General features: G+C 42.7%; 1 protein-coding gene and 1 long non-coding RNA gene across 2 annotated transcripts in view; one reads left to right on the top strand and one right to left on the bottom strand.

Annotated features, from left to right (window-relative positions):
- Positions 1-15,760, top strand: part of LOC141989768 (high-affinity choline transporter 1-like) — a 28,121-nt gene extending 12,361 nt beyond the window's left edge. The window contains exons 3-8 of the mRNA XM_074956690.1: positions 1,020-1,175; positions 3,916-4,064; positions 8,932-9,075; positions 11,209-11,362; positions 12,333-12,550; positions 15,148-15,760. Coding sequence (XP_074812791.1) covers positions 1,020-1,175; positions 3,916-4,064; positions 8,932-9,075; positions 11,209-11,362; positions 12,333-12,550; positions 15,148-15,681 — 1,355 coding nt within the window. The 3' untranslated portion in view covers positions 15,682-15,760. The remainder of the gene's footprint in view (positions 1-1,019; positions 1,176-3,915; positions 4,065-8,931; positions 9,076-11,208; positions 11,363-12,332; positions 12,551-15,147) is intronic.
- Positions 8,799-14,852, bottom strand: LOC141989779 (uncharacterized). Its single transcript, XR_012640026.1, has 3 exons — positions 14,656-14,852; positions 11,198-11,356; positions 8,799-9,117 (listed from the first exon to the last, which is right to left on the bottom strand). It is a non-coding gene; the product is annotated as an uncharacterized LOC141989779 (long non-coding RNA).
- Positions 15,761-19,699: the final 3,939 nt, after the last annotated feature.

The following is a 19,699-nucleotide window of genomic DNA, read 5'->3' as shown; positions in this document are numbered from 1 at the left end:
TTGTTTAGCTTCATGGTTATTGGTGAGGGTACCCACTATGGCAGCACTGTGCCCTGCAGGGACTCCTGAGGAGTGCAGTGTTGGCACAATACATTGTGTCATCTTCTTGTGGAACTCCTGCTGCTGGGTCATCAACTCCCTCAGCAGCAGTTGCCGTTGTGTTGTGTGAATTTGCTCATGGGTGGTCCGTTGCTGCTGAGTTGCTTGCTGCTGCTGCATCTCCGCTAGCCACTTACACCACTGTTCAGGTTCCATCTTGTTCAGAGCTACTGAGCTCTGTCTCCCTCCTTGGGCTTTTTCTCCCCTTGTATCAGGCATAAGCTGCCCGCATTCTCCACCACTTGTGGTGGGTGGAGGCACCTTGAGTCCCCATGGTTGGGGTTGCTTCCATGTCTAACACTCACATATGCCCTCTCAGTACCATTATGGAAAATCTGAAAAAATTCTGGCTTGGACCCAACTTTAACCTCTTGCCATGTTTGGTTTCTACACACACACAAAACAATGGTTTTCTGTGCTTCTGAACTGGTCTTTCATCTCTTTTCTGAAATAAAGTCAATGTAATGATGGGCTTAATGTAAAAAAAACAACAACTTGGTAATAGTGACCCATGAATGTTTTGGGGAGGAGAGAGGAAACCATCCAATTTCTATTAGGAAGATATTAGTGAAAGGATATGATATAATGTATATCTCTAAGTTTTAATGCTGACGTCCTCTAGAAAGACAAGATACTTCTGATCAGGAGATATTCTATGCATAATTAAATGCATAATTTAAATGTATTAAAAATCATAGAACTAACATGAAGTTTGCAGTCACCATATTGTTCACTCTGCCTGTTATATCTCTTTTCCTACCCTGTGTCTGTCTTGTCTATTTAGATTATAAGCTCTTTGGGGCTGAGACTGTCTATTACTCTGTGTCTGTACAGCTCCTAGCACAATGGGGCCCCATTCTTGTTTGGTTAGTAGGCAATAATTAAAATAATAATTTACCTTGTCATTTGATTTTTGCTAGGGGGCCTCTTCTTTGTAAAGCCAATGCGATCCAAAAGCTATGTGACAATGATGGATCCCCTCCAAGAAACCTATGGGAACACTATGGGAACCCTTCTCTTTCTTCCAACATTGATAGGAGATGTATTTTGGTTTGCAGCTATTCTTTCTGCTTTAGGTAAGTATATATCCTATACATATATTCATTCAGAATAGATTTCTTTTTCCCCCTGCATCATGTAGCTTTTTTTAAAGAGTCAGTAGTTTCTGGATCCTTTTAGTATTTGTACAGATACACAGAAATTTGAACAGAACGCAACTGTTAAACCATAATAGGGAAATAAGCAATAAAAATCTGCACAAAAGACCCATAGAAGTATTATTATGCAACTGTAAGCTGTAGTATCTGAACTACTGCTGTAGAGTGTTTGGACTATTACTGTAGAGAGAACACTGTAGTGTTTTATTTTATATAAGGGTGGCGTTAGTTTTGTTTTAGTACTGGGCAGCGGTTCCCCGAGGGCAAGGGTGACAAACACCTAGATTTGTAGCCCTCATGTTTGCAAAGGAAACTTCCACCGTGACCTAGGAAAGGGCAAATTTTTCCCATCAGAACAGTTTTTTGTCCAATGGAAAATTCGGTCTTCGACTAAAGAAAAATGATCATGTAGAGTGAGAGGAAGAGAGGCGGGGGAAAGGAGGACTGAGAAGGAAGAGTGACAAAGGGTAGAAATAGCAGCGATGTTAAAGGTAGAATATTCTCCCCCTCGGTGATGCTGAACGTGACGAAAAGGTACTGAACAAATTATGATAAAAACTAAACATTTAGCTACTACATACTTCCACCCTGTGCAAATCTGCCATTGACATCAGTGGGAAATCCATTTGTGCTAAATTTATACCCCCGCCACAGAGCATGATAATAAAGGGAAACTTGCTTTCTCCTCAAAGGGATAGCTAGCACACAACAGGAAGTCTATTACATGCAGCTGAACTCTTGACTGGTACAGCATGGGTGTGGCCTAAATGGCCTAAATCTGTCCATAGATCCACTGGTGAAGAAGCCCCCTGAGGAAGAGAGAAGCAGAGACAAAATGACACAGAGAAGCAGAGAGGGAAAAGCAGAGAAACAGCCTTGCTCTTAACACACTGGCCATTGGGAAAGAAAGGGGAAGCTGTGGCAGCAGTCTTAATAAGGAAGAGCAAATGAGGTAGGACAAAAGAGGGAAGAGAAGGATTGAAGGTGTGTGAAGGGAATAGAAAAGGAGAGTGACTGAGAGGGATATAAAGTGAAGAGCTAAAGAAATGAGCAGGGGATCTTGAGGAGGAAATAGGAGAGACAGAGAAAGAGTGAAAGAGGTGGGCACAGGTACAGAAAGATGGGGAAGAGGAGAGACAGAAGATGAGAGAGACGGGGGAAGTGTCATAGAAGGAAATAGAAAAATTGAGATGTAGAAAAGAATGAAATTGGGAGATAGAAAAATGGGAATGGTTTGTTGGGGTGTTTTTTCTGAGAAGACTTTTAAAGAGAGTTTTCAGAGACAGGCAATGAGAATGATTAAAGGCCAGGCAAAACTTCCATGTGAAGAGAGAATGAAAAAATTGTTTACTCTAAATTGGAAGGGAATAAAATGGGACATGATAAAAGCAAACAAAATAATGAGTGGCCCAAAGAAGGTAGTTTAACAACTTCTATTTACTCTCTCCATAATACAAGAGGAATGGGACGTTCAATGAAATTGCAAGACAGCAAATGTAATACTGATAATAGGACATACTTTTACACATGCACATTTAAGCTGTGGTACTCATTGTCATAAGGTATCACTGAGGCCCAGAGTTTATCAGGATTCAGAAAACGATTAGATATTTATATGGATAACAAATATATCCAGAGTTATGCTAGTAAAGAGGTTTTTTTTCAAAAAGAACAAAAGTTTGAATAGGATAAGCCTTCATACTGCAAAACATAAGCCAACCTCTAACTGGCAGTGTTAAGGAGCTTTCTGTATGAATAAGATATTCCACAATTTCAAGTTTTCTTCCTCCTTCCTCTGAAGCATCTGGTACTAGCCACTGTCAGAGGCAGAATACTGGGTAGGATGGAGCACTGTTCTGACGTAGTTCGGCAATTCTTATGTTCCTAGGAAACACAGACAGAATGACCAGATTTAGAGTCTGGAGATTTAGATGGGGGAGGAGAAAGTATGTGGATGTTGTATGGTTGGGAAGTGTGGAATACTGAGGATATATTTTACCAAAGATTTTTTTTCTGGGTTAAAGCCACTTTACACATCACCTCTGACTGTTACACATTGGTAAGTGGGAGTAAGTGAGTTTGAAGGAGCCTAGAGAAGTTTAAGCTGGTGTAATTTACACACTGACAGAGCTGGAAGATAGGACTGTAGCAAGAAAACCAACTCACAGGAGGATGTAACTTAAGTATGCCTCTTCTTACTTTAACTCACACTTTTCCAGCCTCTGGGTGAATAAATGACACCAATTTAGACCTCCTTAAACTCCTTTACACCATCTCAAGTATCATTTCTGAAACTAGTCCTTGGTGTTTCCACTCACAGAGGAATCGAAAGGGAAACTGAACATTGAGACTGGGGAAGATTAGTTGCGCTGCTTGAGGCTAGCCAAACTTTAGTACTGACTGAACTGTAAAAGTGGAATGTTCACAAAAACCATTTAAAATAAAGGCATTTAAAATAAATTTTTTAAAATTGTATAATAATTTCTGCCGATTAGACGCATGAAGACTCCTTGCATCAAGTTTTGGTTTATAACAGGAATATTGATTGCAGTTCTGTGACCGGTATGGTGCCAACAGTGTAATTATAGTGTGTGTATGTATGTATATATGTTTGTGTGTGTGTGTGAGTAGATATATATAAAGCTGTTTTTCTTTACAGGGGCTACAATGAGTGTGATCTTGGATATCAGAGGATATTTAGCTATCATCATTTCAGCATGTACTGTTACACTCTACACTTTACTGGGAGGACTATACTCAGTTGCGTACACTGATGTGATACAGCTGGTTTTTATGATGGTCAGCCTGGTAAGGCCTATACACTTCTGTGATTTTAGATTGAAGTGTAGAAGAGGTAAAGCACAAGAAACCTGTTTAAGTAGAGAAGGGGCTTCTTTATTATTTCCTGATCTCATTATTGCATGGTTAATAACAATCTAAGGAAAACCATTAAAAAGCAACCTTTGCTCTAAAGGCAATTATATACAGGATATGAAACAGGGCAGTTCTGTAGTCATAAAACCAATGTCATTTTACTGACCATTTAAATGCAGCCACTTCTGGGGTGGATGGTAGTAACTGTTTAACAGCACATACGCACACTACACAACAGTTTAGGAGAAGAAGAGAAAATACCAGGTATAACTGAAACTACAGAGCATTTAGTTTGATTGTACTAATTGCCCCACTTGGAATCGACCCAGTCACTGGAGCTAACACTGCTACTATTGTGAAATTGCCATAAAATCCTTAATGACCATGGAGTATGGTGACAACCTTAGTTTTATATCTCATCTGAAAAATGACGCCCTGCAGCAGCACAGAAACCTTGGAAGGCCATACTGCAGCTATCAATTGACGGGGGGGTGGGGGGGGTCGGAGAGCCACCTATTGAATTCCCAGAAACAGCTGGAGATTGAATCCAAACAGAGGGAAATAGTTCAAGCAAGTTCATGCTCCTTTGGGAAAAAACAGCTGACTCACGTACAGTCCATGAAAGATTCTCTGATTTACACAGTATAAATCTGGAGTAATCCCACTGAAAATACTCTGGATTTACACCTACAAAATCCAGAGCAGAATTTGGCCTCATAGATTTATGAGTGTAACTAAGATCAGAATCTAACCCACAGTCTCAGCCCCAAGGATCTTTCAGTATGTCTAATTAAGACAAACACTTCATTGGCTTACAAGAGGAATTACAAAGCAGCATAAATGATATGTAAAACCCTTCATGAGTCTTGGAGCAAGCACAGGGTGAACAATAATTCTTTTATGAGGCTGTAGTGTTGTAGTTTCTAGGTCAATTCATCAAAAGACCAAATTTCCCAAGTCCTTCCAAGTGCCTTCCCCAGTAGCTTATTTTAAATCCAGAATGTGCAAGAGTGCCAGAAACCACCTCAAAGTCAGAACTTATTAGAAAACAATTCTTTCCGCAAAGCTGGAACATGCCATTTTCTCAATGTCTGCGTTAAAACAGCAACAGGTTTCTCAAGCAATACACTATTCAGACTCACAAAAACCTCAATTCCACCTTCTCTCCAAATCACTGTTAAACTGAGGTACAGTTTTAAAAATATAAATATATTTAATAACTTAAGGGGGAAATATCTTCAGAGAATATTTTAGGTATTTTTTTTAAAGATTCAAAGTTCAGATTAAGGTTACACTTGTGGGAAGAACCATGCACGTGTTGGAAAATTTGGAAATGCTCATTTCAGGTACCAAAAGTTAGGTGAAAGTTTAAAGAAAACAGTCCTTGCCCAATAGTGCTTAAAAACAACTCAATTCCATGAGCACATGTCTAATTTTACTCGCGTGAGTGACACCATTAATTTCAATTAGAGTTATGCACATGCTTAAGTGTTTGTAGGACCGGTACCTAACTTCCCAGTCCTACACTGAGTTCTATGTGGGAGGATCCCTCCATCCACATAGAGCTCCAGTGAAATCCATGGATCTGTAGGAAGGCACGGGGGTCTGCGTAGGATGTGGGTTTCAGAGCACAGTCCTACAAACACTTATATGAAGTACTCAGGCAAGCAATCCAATGGGGCTAATTCACACACATAAGTATTTGTAGGATGGAGCCTTCAGTGGACATCCAAAACAATCCCAACAGAATGAGCAGTGGGAGATGACTGTCAGAGTGTTGCACTTTAATTTGCAATAAACGGGTCTATAACAGCACTTCTAAATTAGATGGGCTGAAATTAAAACTATTTAAATCAAAAACAGTGTTTAGTCTTAGCATATTAGAAAAAGATCATGATGATTATGACTGTGTATCCACTCTGGATCCAACACCACCGATCACTGGAACTCTGTCTTTGAAGGGTCAGATTACTGCACAAATTTCTTAAAACAGTTCCCCCCTCCCCCCATATTCTAGAGAGACAGGGAGTGTCTACACAAGCTCTTCTTATGCCAGGATTATTATGAGTATTCTGAGTGGAAGAGAATGCATTCCATAAGTAGTAAATAAGACACTAAAACTCACACAACCTACAGTTCCCAACCCCAAATCCCTTCCACAGAATGCTCCTCCAAGGCTCAACCTGGGAGCGACTCACCAAGCTCTAGAGAATATTAACTCCTGCAGCCTGAGTCTCCTCTCTCTGACACCAGCTGTATGCCAATGTAACTCCATGGAGCTCATCCTGATTTACAGGGATGTGAGATGAGCGTCAGTTTGCATGGGTTTTGGAGGAGCTAGGTTTAGGACACAGCAGCTGCATCCCTTCTCCTGGCTGTAGTTTTTCAGGTGCAGAGATAGCATAAGCCAGGGTCTGGCATCTGTGTTTTTGTTCAGACTGTTTTATTCTAATATCACAAACAAAATAGTCACTAGGGAATTCAGGCAGGGAGATCCGCACAGGCCAAAGTGGGGAAACTTTAGTCTTCAGTTTGTCTTTCCTTAAATGTTGCAATCCTGATATGACCCAAGGGAGGGACTTTATTTGAACTCCACAAGGCTTCATTACTGCAGTTCTCCAACTGCTTTTATGGAACAGCATGGGCCCCCTCTGGTGGCTAGGTTAACACTAGTCACTTAACCGGCAGCTGAGTCTAATGTCATCCAGAACATGGCTATAAACAAAACAGCTGTCTTCAAAATAGGGTGACCAGATGTCCCGATTTTATAGGGACAGTCCTGATATTCGGGGCTTTTTCTTATATAGGTGCCTATTAACCCCCATCCCAATTTTTCACACTTGCTATCTGGTCACCCTACTTCAAAAGGTGTTAGCCATTTAGGCATGATTGATTTTTTCATCCAGAATGGGTGCTCAAGGTGGGGTGAGAAAAGCAGGAGGCACTAGGAACCATTGGGTGCCAGAAGCACACTCACACATGGCTAGAAATAACTGCTGCACTTGTGTCCAGAGAGCTCAAGGAGAGTGCAGGCTACCACCCACATCAGCACCAGCCTCTCCCAAAGGGGCAGGACAGACAATGTCCTCACCCTATCTATGCCAGCCAGCAGAGACGCTCCCCACCGTGGGGAGTGTGGTATTCTTCTTGAGGCCCAGAGAGCTTTATATTTAACATGACATTATTACTTAAACACTTAAAACACAGCAACAAGATCCTGCTATAAGTGACAGCCAGCCACAGCTTGCTCTGGCCCAGCAGTCTGGAATCCTGCTTTCCAAAATGGAGGATGACCTTTGGTCTCTGCTGCCACACCCCACATCCTTACAGCACAATCACAGCTGTTTCCCCACTGGGAGGACACTATGTACCAGGGGTGTAGCCACAAGTGGGCCTGGGTGGGCCACGGCCATCCAGGCCCACCCCCTCCAGCCTGGCTCTGCTCCAGCCCCAGCGCTTGCCCCATTCCCCCCACCCGCTGGCACTCCAGCTGGGGGGTGGGGTCCGGGTGCAGGGGCTTGTCCCGCTCTGCCTTTCCAGCGCTCCAGCCGGGGAATGAGGTTGGGGGCTTGCCCTGCTCCACCCTACTGCCTGGCACTCCAGTCGGGGAATGGGGTCAGGCACTTGCCCCTCTCTGCCGGCCTGGTGCTCCAGCCGGAGAGCGGGGTTGAGGTGCAAGGGGCTTGCCCATCCACCCAAAGTCGGGGCCCACCCAAGAGTCCCTTCCTGGCTACGCCTCTGCTATATACAGTAGTACAACATAAAGGGGAGTGTACCAGTGACACTGCTCTTAGTCTTTTATTCCACAGGGTTTGTGTCTTCACATCGCCACTCCATGGGCCTTATAGCCAAAGCTGAGCTCTTAAAGATTTAGGGCAGAAGTAAACCTTCAGTTTTTAGGTATGTTCAGGACAGCAGCCTCATGTGCAAATCTGTGAAGAGGATCAGGGCACTGCTCTCTAATTGAATGAGTCACATCCAGGATTCTCAGGGGGGAAAGTGCTTGCTGTACCTTTAGAAGGCTCTCTGAGTTATAACAGTGTCGAGTTACCAGTATCTATTTCAGTGGGGAAAACAGGCAATTGCATCATCACTGCTTAATCACCATCATTATTCAAGAGGCTGCATGATTAATATTTCAGCCGCTGTTTTGTTAGAGCCAAATGGGATTGATTCCATTTGATTTGCCACTGGCTGTTCCCAGCCCCATAGCAGTGTATTCCATCAAGAAGCTGAGATAAACTGCACTGGATATGACTGCATGGGGTCAGGACTAGGCGAGGCTATGCCTTAGAACACAGCACGACACTCACAGGACCTGTGCAGCAGCCTTTCTGCAGATCTATAGAAAAGCTCAGGTACAGGGAAGAGTCCTCTGACATGCTTCCCCACTTCAACCAGCTTTAGGGCTGGTTTGTAGCACCACAGCAATGCAAAGCAACTTCTCTATACAAAACCAGCCACTTTATAAAATGACAAGGACAGAGTACCCATGTGAGCTATATAAAAAAGCTATCGAAAACAAGACAGAAATTTAAATGGAAAGGTTAAACAGGACTAGTTTATTTTCCCCTTCTCAGCCTCAGTCTACTCACAACCATCACCCTTAACATTAGAAAAATCCCATATGAGAGCTTAAAGGTGGGAGGCAATTTCAGATTTCTGTGGAATGCCAAGATTTGGTGGTGGTATGATCTGGGGAGGGGGAATTTCAGGTTTATAGGGAAAACAGAGGAGTTACAAATGTTGTCTGGTGTACATTATCCTTTTGTACTGATAATTGTTTTCATGCTAAACACAGTGGACTTGTCTGCCATTTGCACTGCTGAACTCTGCAACTGAAAGCATTTTTTACACTGCTGTTAATGAATTCTATCAAGTACCATGGATTGGCAAACTAGAAACAGAGTATCTTGGAAGATGGCTAGATGAACTTCTGTATGTGGTAAGAGCTTCTTTTTTCCATCCTTTCCTTCTAATAGTTCACCTGGAGTGACAGTAAAAGCAAAGCACCATTTTATAAACCCACTAGTACAGACTGAGTTTCACACGATAGAATAGAGGGAGAAAGACACTTCAGAATTTCAGATATTTTTATGAATGCATCTTTATTATGGTTAAGGCTAAGATTTTGTCCCGGATATTTTCAGTAAAAGTTACGGACAGGTCATGGGCAAAAAAGAAAAATTCACAGAAGATGTGACCTGTTGCCGTGACCTATTCGTGACTTTTACTAAAAATATCCAGGACAAAATGGGGACCTGCAGGTCCCCACACCGCCTGAAGCGGGGCAGCTGCTTGGGGCTAGGAGCTACCTGCAGCAGCTGGGGGCTGCGGGGTACCCCTGCCACGTGCAGCTCCAGGGGTCCCGCACTGCCTGTGGCAGCTGGGAGATGCCCAGGCCTCCATGCATGGTTTAAAAATCTGAAATGCCATAGGCACTGACTTACCCTCTGCCCCGTGGGTGCTCGACCCCCCGCACCACCTCCCTGGTCCTGCCCCTGCTTGCCCCTGCACCACCCTCACCCCACCCCAATTCCACCCCCTTCCCCCAAGTCCCCGCCCCTGCCCCGCCTCTTTACCATCTCTTCCCCCAAGCGCACCATGTCCCCACTCCTCCCCCTCCCTCCTGGAAAGTCCTAAGTGCCACCAAACAGCTGTTAGGTGGCGGGCAGGAAGCGCTGGGAGAGGGAGGAGTGGGACGCGGCACTCGGGGGGGTGGGAAATGAGGAGCGGGGGCAGGGGAAGCTTAGCTGCTGATGGGTGCGGAGCACCTGCTAATTCTTCCCCATGGGTGCTCCAGCCCCGCAGCACCCACAGAGTTGGTGCCTATGTGAAATGTCATCAAAAATTGTGGTTTTGTTTTTGAATACAGGTTTTTTTGTACACAATTCTACATTTGTACGTTCAATTTTCATGATAAAGATATTGCACTACAGTACTTGTATTAGGTGAACTGAAAAATACTATTTCTTTTGTTTTTTTACAGTGCAAATATTTGTAATAAAAAATAAACATAAAGTGAGCACTGTACACTTTGTATTCTGTGTTGTAATTGAAATCAATATTTTTGAAAATGTAGAAAACATCCAAAAATATTTCACTAAATGGTCATTCTATTATTGTTTAACAGTGTGATTAATTGTGCGTTTAGTCACGATTAATTTTTTTAATCACACGATTAATCGTGATTCATTTTTTTAAATTGCTTGACAGACCTAATAATAAACATTAATAATGCTGTCTGAGGAACAGGGTGCTCTTATTGCTGTGACTCGTGTCCTGCCTCAGCCCATCCCTCTCCAGGAAGTTTGTTACTCTTGGCTTGTGTTTAAATCTAGAGTGTAAGGTCTTAGGGTTGGGCCAGTCTTATTAGTTGTCCTGTGTACTGGGTGCTGTAAAAATAATAAATGAAAACAAAGGAGTTCCTATGCCAAAGGCACCCTGAGTACCTGACAGGGAAACTCCTGCTGCTTTTCCCACAAAAACAGTGGAACAAGGGCAGCTCTGCTACAGAATGAAGGAAGCCTAATGAATGAAGGAGCATACACCCCTGTGGGCTATGAAGCCTGGTTCTGCACGGGATCTTTCCTGGCTGCAGTGGAAAGGGATGGGGTTAGGAGAGAGACAAGCCCAGGGAGGAGTGGGGGCCAAGATAATGGATCTGTGATGCCACAGATCTACCAATCACCCTCCCCTGCAAAAGGACAGAGTGACAGCCAGAAGGAATATTACCAACCCACCGGTTTCAGTAGCAGCAGTAACCCCAGAATGACTACTGTCTGGAGGGAGGAACTGCCTTCATGAGGATAGGTTTGCCCCGAATCAGAGGTGTCATTTCAGAAAAATTCAGGGGAGAGGGGGCGAAGTTGCATCAGCATGTAGAACATTATATGTGATTATATTATATCCTGCAAAGTTGGGAGGGAGGGAGACAAAGAGCGGAAGACATAATGGAGTATACAGACCTATGAAAATTCTGGTGGGGGAGGGAGCAAAATGAAGGACTATAGCAAATGTCACTCCAGCCTCTAATAATGATGCATGAGTTATTTTTAATGGTTTACCTTCTTTTCAGGCTCTTGGAAGTATTCCATGGCAGATCTATTTCCAAAGAGTCCTCGCAGCCTCCTCATCCAGACAAGCAAGGCTCACTTCTTATTTTGCAGGATTTGGGTGTGTTTTCATGGTCATTCCATCTGTTCTTATTGGCGCAGTCGCTGCTTCTACAGGTAACACAAAAGCTAACCATCAGAGGAGTGAAGTTTTGGAATAGCCTTCCAAAGGAAGCAGTGGGGGCAAAAGACCTATCTGACTTGATAAGTTTATGGAGGAGATGGTATGATGGGATAACATGATTTTGGCAATTAATTGATCTTTAACTATTCGTGGTAAATAGGCCCAATGGCCTGTGATGGGATGCTAGATGGGGTGGGATCTGAGTTACTACAGAGAATTCTTTCGTGGGTATCTGGCTGGTGAATCTTGCCCACATGCTCAGGGTTTAGCTGATCGCCATATTTGGGGTTGGGAAGGAATTTTCCTCCAGGGCAGATTGGAAGAGGCCCTGGAGGTTTTTCGCCTTCCTCTGTAGCATGGGGCACAGGTCACTTGCTGGAGAATTCTCTGCTCCTTGAAGTCTTTAAACCACGATTTGAGGACTTCAATAGCTCAGACATAGGTGAGAGGTTTTTCGCAGGAGTGGGTGGGTGAGATTCTGTGGCCTGCCTTGTGCAGGAGGTCAGACTAGATGATCATAATGTTCCCTTCTGACCTTAATATCTATGAATCTATGAATCTTCCTTCTATGCTGTGCTTTGAATTATTTTCCTTCAGATGAACGTTCTGGTGTTTTTCAAGGTTGAATTTCATTTAATTTTTTCTTCCATTTTCATAACCCCCAAACCACAGACCTCAAAGCATGATGAAGCTTAGAAAGTTTTGGTGGATTTCTGACCATTTAGAGATCTTACAGAGCCCAGGAATGCTGACAGTGTTCCTAATGATCTTTCCCTTCAGAGTTATTGATTGTTTCAGGGGAAATAAGTATGTCTTACTGCACCTTGCAGGGAAAAAAAAAAAGGTCAAGATCAATGCGGAATTCACTGTTAGTTACTTCAACACAGAAGAGAGTAAAGGAATGAAAAATTAACACAGCAAATCCAAAACTCCCTGTTAATTAATGTTCTTTTCTTTTTTAAGACTGGAATCAGACAAGCTATGGTCTGCCAACCCCTAATGAAAGAGGGGAGTCCAGCATGATATTACCCATAGTTCTGCAGTATCTTTGCCCAACGTATGTTTCCATTGCTGGCTTAGGAGCCATTGCTGCTGCCGTCATGTCTTCTGCAGATTCAGCCCTTCTATCAGCCAGCTCCATGCTAGCTCACAACATCTACCGGAAAATTCTTAGGAAAAAGGTGAGGAGTCTTTGTGAGCCGCTGACACCATGAATCACATGGGGAAAGTTATAGAAGGTTTTTAAACTACTCCTCTGTATGTCCCCAGGAGATTTGTCAAGGTGAATGTTGCTGTAAAATGCTGTCATTGGGCTCTAGACATGGGATGGAATCACTACAGAGGGTAGACTTTGAACTAGTCATTTAGCAAATGAAAAAGCTGTGCATCTATTTCTTAGTCTCAAATGAAGTCAAAGAGAACAGCAAAAAGCTCTTGGGCAAAGCACTTCAAAGCACTCATGCAGCATATTAGAGAGCAGAAGGTGCTTTTTGGCTCCTCTCTGACTATTGTTCCATTTGTTAAAGTGGTTTTGTTTCATTATTAATGACTCCAGAAAGAGAAACCTGGCCTTCCCAACAAACTTAAGATGCTCTCATGTGACACAGAGGAGGCAAGAAAACTTTAAAAATTGGAACTAAAAAAAGTGACAGAGAAGTTTTCTAGCCGGGGACAGGATGATTTAGTTGGGGATTGGTCCTGCTTTGAGCAGGGGGTTGGACTAGATGACCTCCTGAGGTCCTTTCCAACCCTGATATTCTATGATAGCACTTCAGTGGTGGTGAAATGATTTATCTATAAAGCTTGTAAATCACACTGATATCCTGTAGTTTAAAGGTACATAGTAAAGATAAGACAGGAAATTGAATTTCTTGGGGTCTGTACTTTGTTACTTGGTGGCCTGAGCTTTTTATTTAAACTCTGGCAAATATATTGTGTTATGACAAAGGAAAAACTAGGAGGCCAAGATTAATGCACAAGGTGACTGTATCCTAGAAATGGGTATTATTAGTCTAATTTGTATAAGATGTGTAGCTAGGTTTTCAATATCAAGCTGCTTTAAAAAAATATATCACTAATTTGACTGGGCAAGTAATCCTCCAGAATTAACAGGCTGGTCTGATTTTCCTGAAAGGTTGTTCTCACTTCATTACTAAATCAAAATGGCTGCTAAAACAATGGGGCCTAGATTGTGCACCTTTTACTCATGCTAGTGAGCACTTGCTCACACATGTAGTCACACTGAAGTCAATATCAATATCTTGAACTGCTGAAATCAAGAGACTGCATGGGAATCTCAGCTTTCTTTTAAACAAAAGTTTCTATGGATGGAGAAAAGCTTGAAAAGGTGGAGTACATATTGAAGGTTTAGACATGAGAATGTAAATAAAAACAACCCAAAATTTATTTATATTTTTAGATCTCGTGATGGTGGGGGAGGGGGCTGACTCATGATTCTTCAGGGCTTGGGGTTGGTAATTGTGTCTGCAAGGCAAGCACAACCACATTCAGGGCCTGTAATGCTCCACTGAAGTCAGTGGCAAAACTCACCAGGCTATTTTAAATAGATTTGGCCCAAATCATCATCTTCATGGGGGATGGGGATGGAAACCGTACACGTTCCTCACTTGGGGGAGTTCTGTTTCAAACAGCAGTACCGCAAAGCACACCACAGAACAGCGAAGAGAGTCCCGTGGCCTGCCTATGCTACAGAGCGTTTGCAGGCATAGATATGCTGACAAAGCCCCCTAGTGGAGACACAGCATATGCCAGCAAAAGGAGTTCTGTCAGCATAGCTACCCCCCACCTCCCTGAACAATATCAGCTCTGCCAAAAAAAAGCACTCTTGTCAGCACAGTTGTGTCCACATAGGAGGCTTTGCTGGCATAACTATGTCAGCTGGAGTGTGTGATTTTTTTCATACTCCTACCTGACATAGCTGTGCTGGCAACACTTTGTAGTATTGGCCAAGTTAGCGTAATTTACACACTGAGAATTCCAGAAGGTGAAAATTATAGTTGCTTACACTCTCTTACATATGTTCATTTAGACTTGCCTTTGATTTCATCCCACATAATCTATCCCAGCATGAGGCCCACCAGCGGGACTTAAAAGCAACTCAGAAAAGCTCTTTAGTGCAAGAGTTAAAATCTACCCTCACTTCTGTAAACATTTCTTAAATTTACCCATTTTTAATATGGAAAATTCCTTACCACAGACAAATAATACAAATGTAAAATCTGTAAGGATCAATATTATTAGTTTGGTGAAACATATGAATTCTGACCTGGTTTGATATTACAGTTAATGTCCTGGCCTCTCCACTTGCATGCCTCAGTTTTGGGGAGCTCAGTTTTGCGGACATATTGTGTGCTGTAATGTTGCAAGGAGCTGAACACCTGCAGCTCCCATTGGTTTCGAATGCAGCTGTAGATGGTCCATACCTCTGAAAATCAGGCTCTGGTGTCTAAAGTTGGGCACCCAAAATTCAAGGCCACTCTAACTAATGTGCTGGCCTCAGTCATTAATCAACAGTACAACTAATAAAGTTCCTCCTTTATTTTAAGTGGCAGAGGTGCGGGCTTTGGTGCTGAAAGGCCTGAGTTCAAACACTACTGGCAAGGCAGGGGCTGTTACACAAGCACTAGAGTGCACTGTTATAACAGTGCCAGCATCTATTAATAAACTCCTCTGACTTTTGTAACCTTGAGATCTAATTCAGGGTGAGATTAAAATGAGCCAATAATGATTTCTACAACGATACTCTCTTATTTTACAGGCTACGGAGAAAGAAGTCATCTGTATAATGAGGGTCTCCATGGTGGTTTCTGGGGCAGCAGCTGCAGGCCTGGCTTTCCTTTCTAACTCTGTTTATGATCTGTGGTTCCTGAGTGGTGAGCTGGTGTACGCCCTTCTCTTTCCCCAGCTCTGCTGCGTGCTTTTCATTCCCAACACCAACACATATGGCTCAGCTGCTGGATTCCTCTTCGGGTTCCTGTTAAGGCTGCTGGCAGGGGAGCCTTCCCTGAAAATCTCCCCTATTATTCACTACCCAGGTTGCTCTCTTGTGGATGGGGTCTACATTCAGCTGTTCCCCTTTAAAACCTTCACCATGCTTCTCACTTTGGGGATTATCATTGCTGTTTCATACCTGGTGGCGTTTTTGTTTAAGAGAAATATCCTCCCTCACAGATGGGATGTTTGCAGCGTAATAAAAGAAAGGGAGGCTTCTGTTCCACTCCCTGAGATAGACGAACAAGCGGGCTTACAAATAAATATAGTTTATATTAATCCTATTGAAATACATACTTAATATTGTGTACTTCATAATATGGGCCAAGGTATTTTTCATTACATGCTGAGTTATTTTTATTCATGATTATTTATAATATCCCCCTAGAAAGCTGGAAGCTGAAATCTCTTTTCTGATTAACATTGTTTCTTTCATTATACAGACATATATTGGTTTGTTATTATAAGATTGAACGTTTGCGATGAAACTGAACCTAAACCCCAAAGCCAAACAAATCCACATTTGGGGAGAGTTTGAGATGTGGATCTGAACTTTGGGACTGGTCTCTGTCTTTATAATAGATTAAACCAAATCAACTGAGCCGACATTTAAAACTAATAAAGGATTTATTTTTTTCACAACCACAGAATTAACATGTGGAATCGCTGCCGCAAGCTATCACTGAGGCCACAAGCTAAAAAAAGATTCAGAGAAGGATTAGAAGTTTATAAAGCTAAAGAAAGAAATCCACAGTTCTATTAGACAGGGTTTTCTTTAAAGAAGGACATAAATCAACCACTAACTGATAGGAGTTGGGAATAAACTGCCCTATGGGCATGTTATTTCATAACTGTCTATTATGGGGGTTTTTTGCATTTTCCTCTGACAAATCTGGTGCTGGTCTCTGTTAGAGACAGGAGGACTCCGGACTATATGGACCTTAGCTGTGAGCCCATACTGCAATCCTATGTTATTATGTAAAAGGTGTGTCAAAAACAGCCACATGAAGAATATTTTGAAAGGCAGGGATTGTGCCCTTTCAGTAAAAAAGAGTAGAAGTCATTCATTTTGGCTGCATAATAATGAAAATGAAGAATTTGAACTCAGTTCATTTTTCCCTCTAGTATCCAACTTTGAAAAATGTACAAACAATTACAAGCTTTAAGAGATGCATATATGTTTTACTTAAACATATTGAGGCCTGTTTCTGATGTAACTGTATAGACTTCAGCTGAGTAGCAAGAGGAATGAATGGGTGTCACGAACCAGGATGTGAGTGGTCAGGCCTAGTGGTTGGAGCAGGAGTCAGGAGCCAGAGTCGGCATCAGAGCTGAGTCCGGAAGCCAGTACCCAGAGCCAGGGGTCAGAGTCGAGTCAGGAAACAGAGCTGGAGCGGACTGGACTGGAGCTAGGCAGGAACAAGGCTTTCACAGGAGCAATTGCAGGTGTGGACATGTACATTGACAGCCAGAGATCAGTCGTTGCTGTTGGGCTAAAGCACAGGCTTGCTGACTTCCTTGGCCAATCAGTGGGAGCGGTCAATCAGGCGGCCCTGCGGGGATCAGCTGTGCTCATAGGCTGCCCAGAGACTGAGCGGGGAGCTGCATGTCCTCATTCCTGACAATGGGGCCCAAATGTCTCAATTCATTGGCCTCCTAAATGGCAGGTGTAATGTTTCAGAAGCAGGCAAAATAGTCGAGGCACGTATGAGAAACGGAAATGTAATTCGCACACTGCAGTGCAACTGTGATCCGAATCCCCTTAGTTGAGTTATCTTTACTGGGCCAGGGGAGGAGACATATTCATTGTTTCAGACAGCTGTGTTTGTGCAGCTTTTAGGCAGATAAATGGCATCATCTCCTTGAAAGAGCCCAATTTCCAGTTCAGACCCTTACAGACCACAGACACCTGGAGAACCTTGGCATGGCCTGAAACCTAAACCAGCGCCAGATCCGCTGGTCCCTTTTCTTCACCTGATTCAATTTCATTGTGACATCCTGCCAGGTGCAGGAAATAAGAAGGCAGATGCCCTGTCCTGAAAGGATGAACTTGCTGAGTCATGCACAACAGCTTGTACAACTATCCTTAAGCCATACACACCTCCTCAGGAAAAAGAGGGAAAACATAACAGGAGTTGAGATTATTTCTCAGATGGAACAGAGGATGATGAAGTAAACAGCAGCAGCCAATTACAAAATAGCCACTGTAGAGCTGCAGTTGCTTTTCCCTGCCAAATATAAAGGGTCAACCTGAGAAAGGGATGCTGAGGAAAAAAGTCCTTATAAAAGGGCAACCCTGCAGTTGGGAGAGGGGGAATTGGCAGGGATTAGGAAATTCCATTACCAAGTGTCAAGGTTCCTTCCCCACTCTGAACTCCAGGGTACAGATGTGGGGACCTGCATGAAAGACCCCTAAACTTATTCTTACCAGCTTAGATTAAAAACTTCCCCAAGGTACAAACTTTGCCTTGTCCTTGAACCGTATGCTGCCACCACCAAGCGTTTTAAACAAAGAACAGGGAAAGAGACCACTTGGAGACATCTTCCCGCAAAATATCCCCCCAAACCCTACACCCCCTTTCATGGGGAATGTTTGATAAGAATCCTCACCAATTTGTACAGGTGAACACAGACCCAAACCCTTGGATCTTAAGAACAATGAACAATCAATCAGGTTCTTAAAAGAAGAATTTTAATTAAAGAAAAGGTAAAAGAATCACCTCTGTAAAATCAGGATGGTAAATACCTTACAGGGTAATCAGATTCAAAACATAGAGGATCCCTCTAGGCAAAAACCTTAAGTTACAAAAAGACACAAAAACAGGAACATACATTCCATCCAGAACAGCTTATTTTACCAGCCATTAAACAAAAGGAAATCTAACGCATTTCTAGCTAGATTACTTTCTAACTTAACAGGAGTTGTAAGGCTGCATTCCTGATCTGTTCCCGGCAAAAGCATCACACAGACAGAAAAACCCTTTGTTTCCCCCCCCCCACTCCAGATTTGAAAGTATCTTGTCCCCTCATTGGTCATTTTGGGTCAGGTGCCAGCGAGGTTATCTTAGCTTCTTAACCCTTTACAGGTGAAAGGATTTTGCCTCTGGCCAGGAGGGATTTTATAGCACTGTATACAGAAAGGTGGTTACCCTTCCCTTTATATTTATGACACCAAGAAAATGGCTCTTGGAGAAAAGGCTGCTATGTTATACACCTCTCCAATCCCTTGACTATAGGAAATGTGTGACTACTAAAGATAGCTACTTTGGTGTAAAGAAAAAATTCTTAAAATGACCTGGCAACATATCCTTACTGGAGCTGGAGCTGTGACTCTAGTGGGGTGCTAGTTGTCCATAGTGACAATCAGTAGCACAGTCACGTATCCTTAGTTTTATAAATTCCATTTTTATCCCCATTATTGGCCCACTGATTGACATTTACACATCTATGCAAAAAACAGCCTCCGGCCTCCAATGAAGAGTGTCTTTGGGTGTGATTGTGCTGTGTGGGCATACCAAGCAAAGCAGTCAATTCTCACCTGCAGATGCACCATTACCACTCCTCGCTTATTTTCACACCAACCGCCACTCACACTCCTTGGCATTGAAGAAGGTATCTGTGCCCATCTGGGTATTGTGGCTGCATAATTTTATATTCGCCTCAATTTTATTAACAATTCTCTCAAAAAAAGTTTAGGTTGTACAGTTAAATTCTTATCAGGAAATGGCAAAACTAAGGATGTATATGTAACATTAACGCTGCCCCCTTTTGCACATACGTTACCCTACCATCTTTAATAACAAGATCACACACCATTTCTCAAATAACACAAGATAATTTTTCTACACCTTATATATACATATGTAGCATGCTATAGTACTGTATGCTGCTCTGTGGAGGCCAGACATACAGAATCCATGAAAGTCACTTATATCCAGGAAATCTGACCAACCCAAGAGGTCAAAAATCATGAATTAAGCCCCCAAATAATATATTTTGGATTCTTTTAATTTACCTTCTTATTTTTAACCTTGAAGGGGGTCATGTTTTCAAGCTTTTCTTAATGGCAACACTACTTCACTGAGTAAGGAAACAGCTTCAGACTTCAGTGAAGTTGTACCCACTTAACACACTGCTATACTTCATCCTAGGAATCTGTCATTTGGGTTGAGCAAATTAGGAACTATAGAATTGTTGCTTTTTGCCTGTTTAGAGCTGTCTCTCTTCCAAGGAGGCATGATGGTTGCTGTTTTTGAGACTAACTTATACCTGTGGCCATTACCAGCTAGTATGTGACTTCACAGGACTTCAGTCCAGTA

This window comes from Natator depressus, chromosome 1, assembly GCF_965152275.1.
Source record: "Natator depressus isolate rNatDep1 chromosome 1, rNatDep2.hap1, whole genome shotgun sequence".
NCBI lineage: Eukaryota > Metazoa > Chordata > Testudines > Cheloniidae > Natator > Natator depressus.
This window is presented reverse-complemented; position numbering and strand designations above follow the sequence as displayed.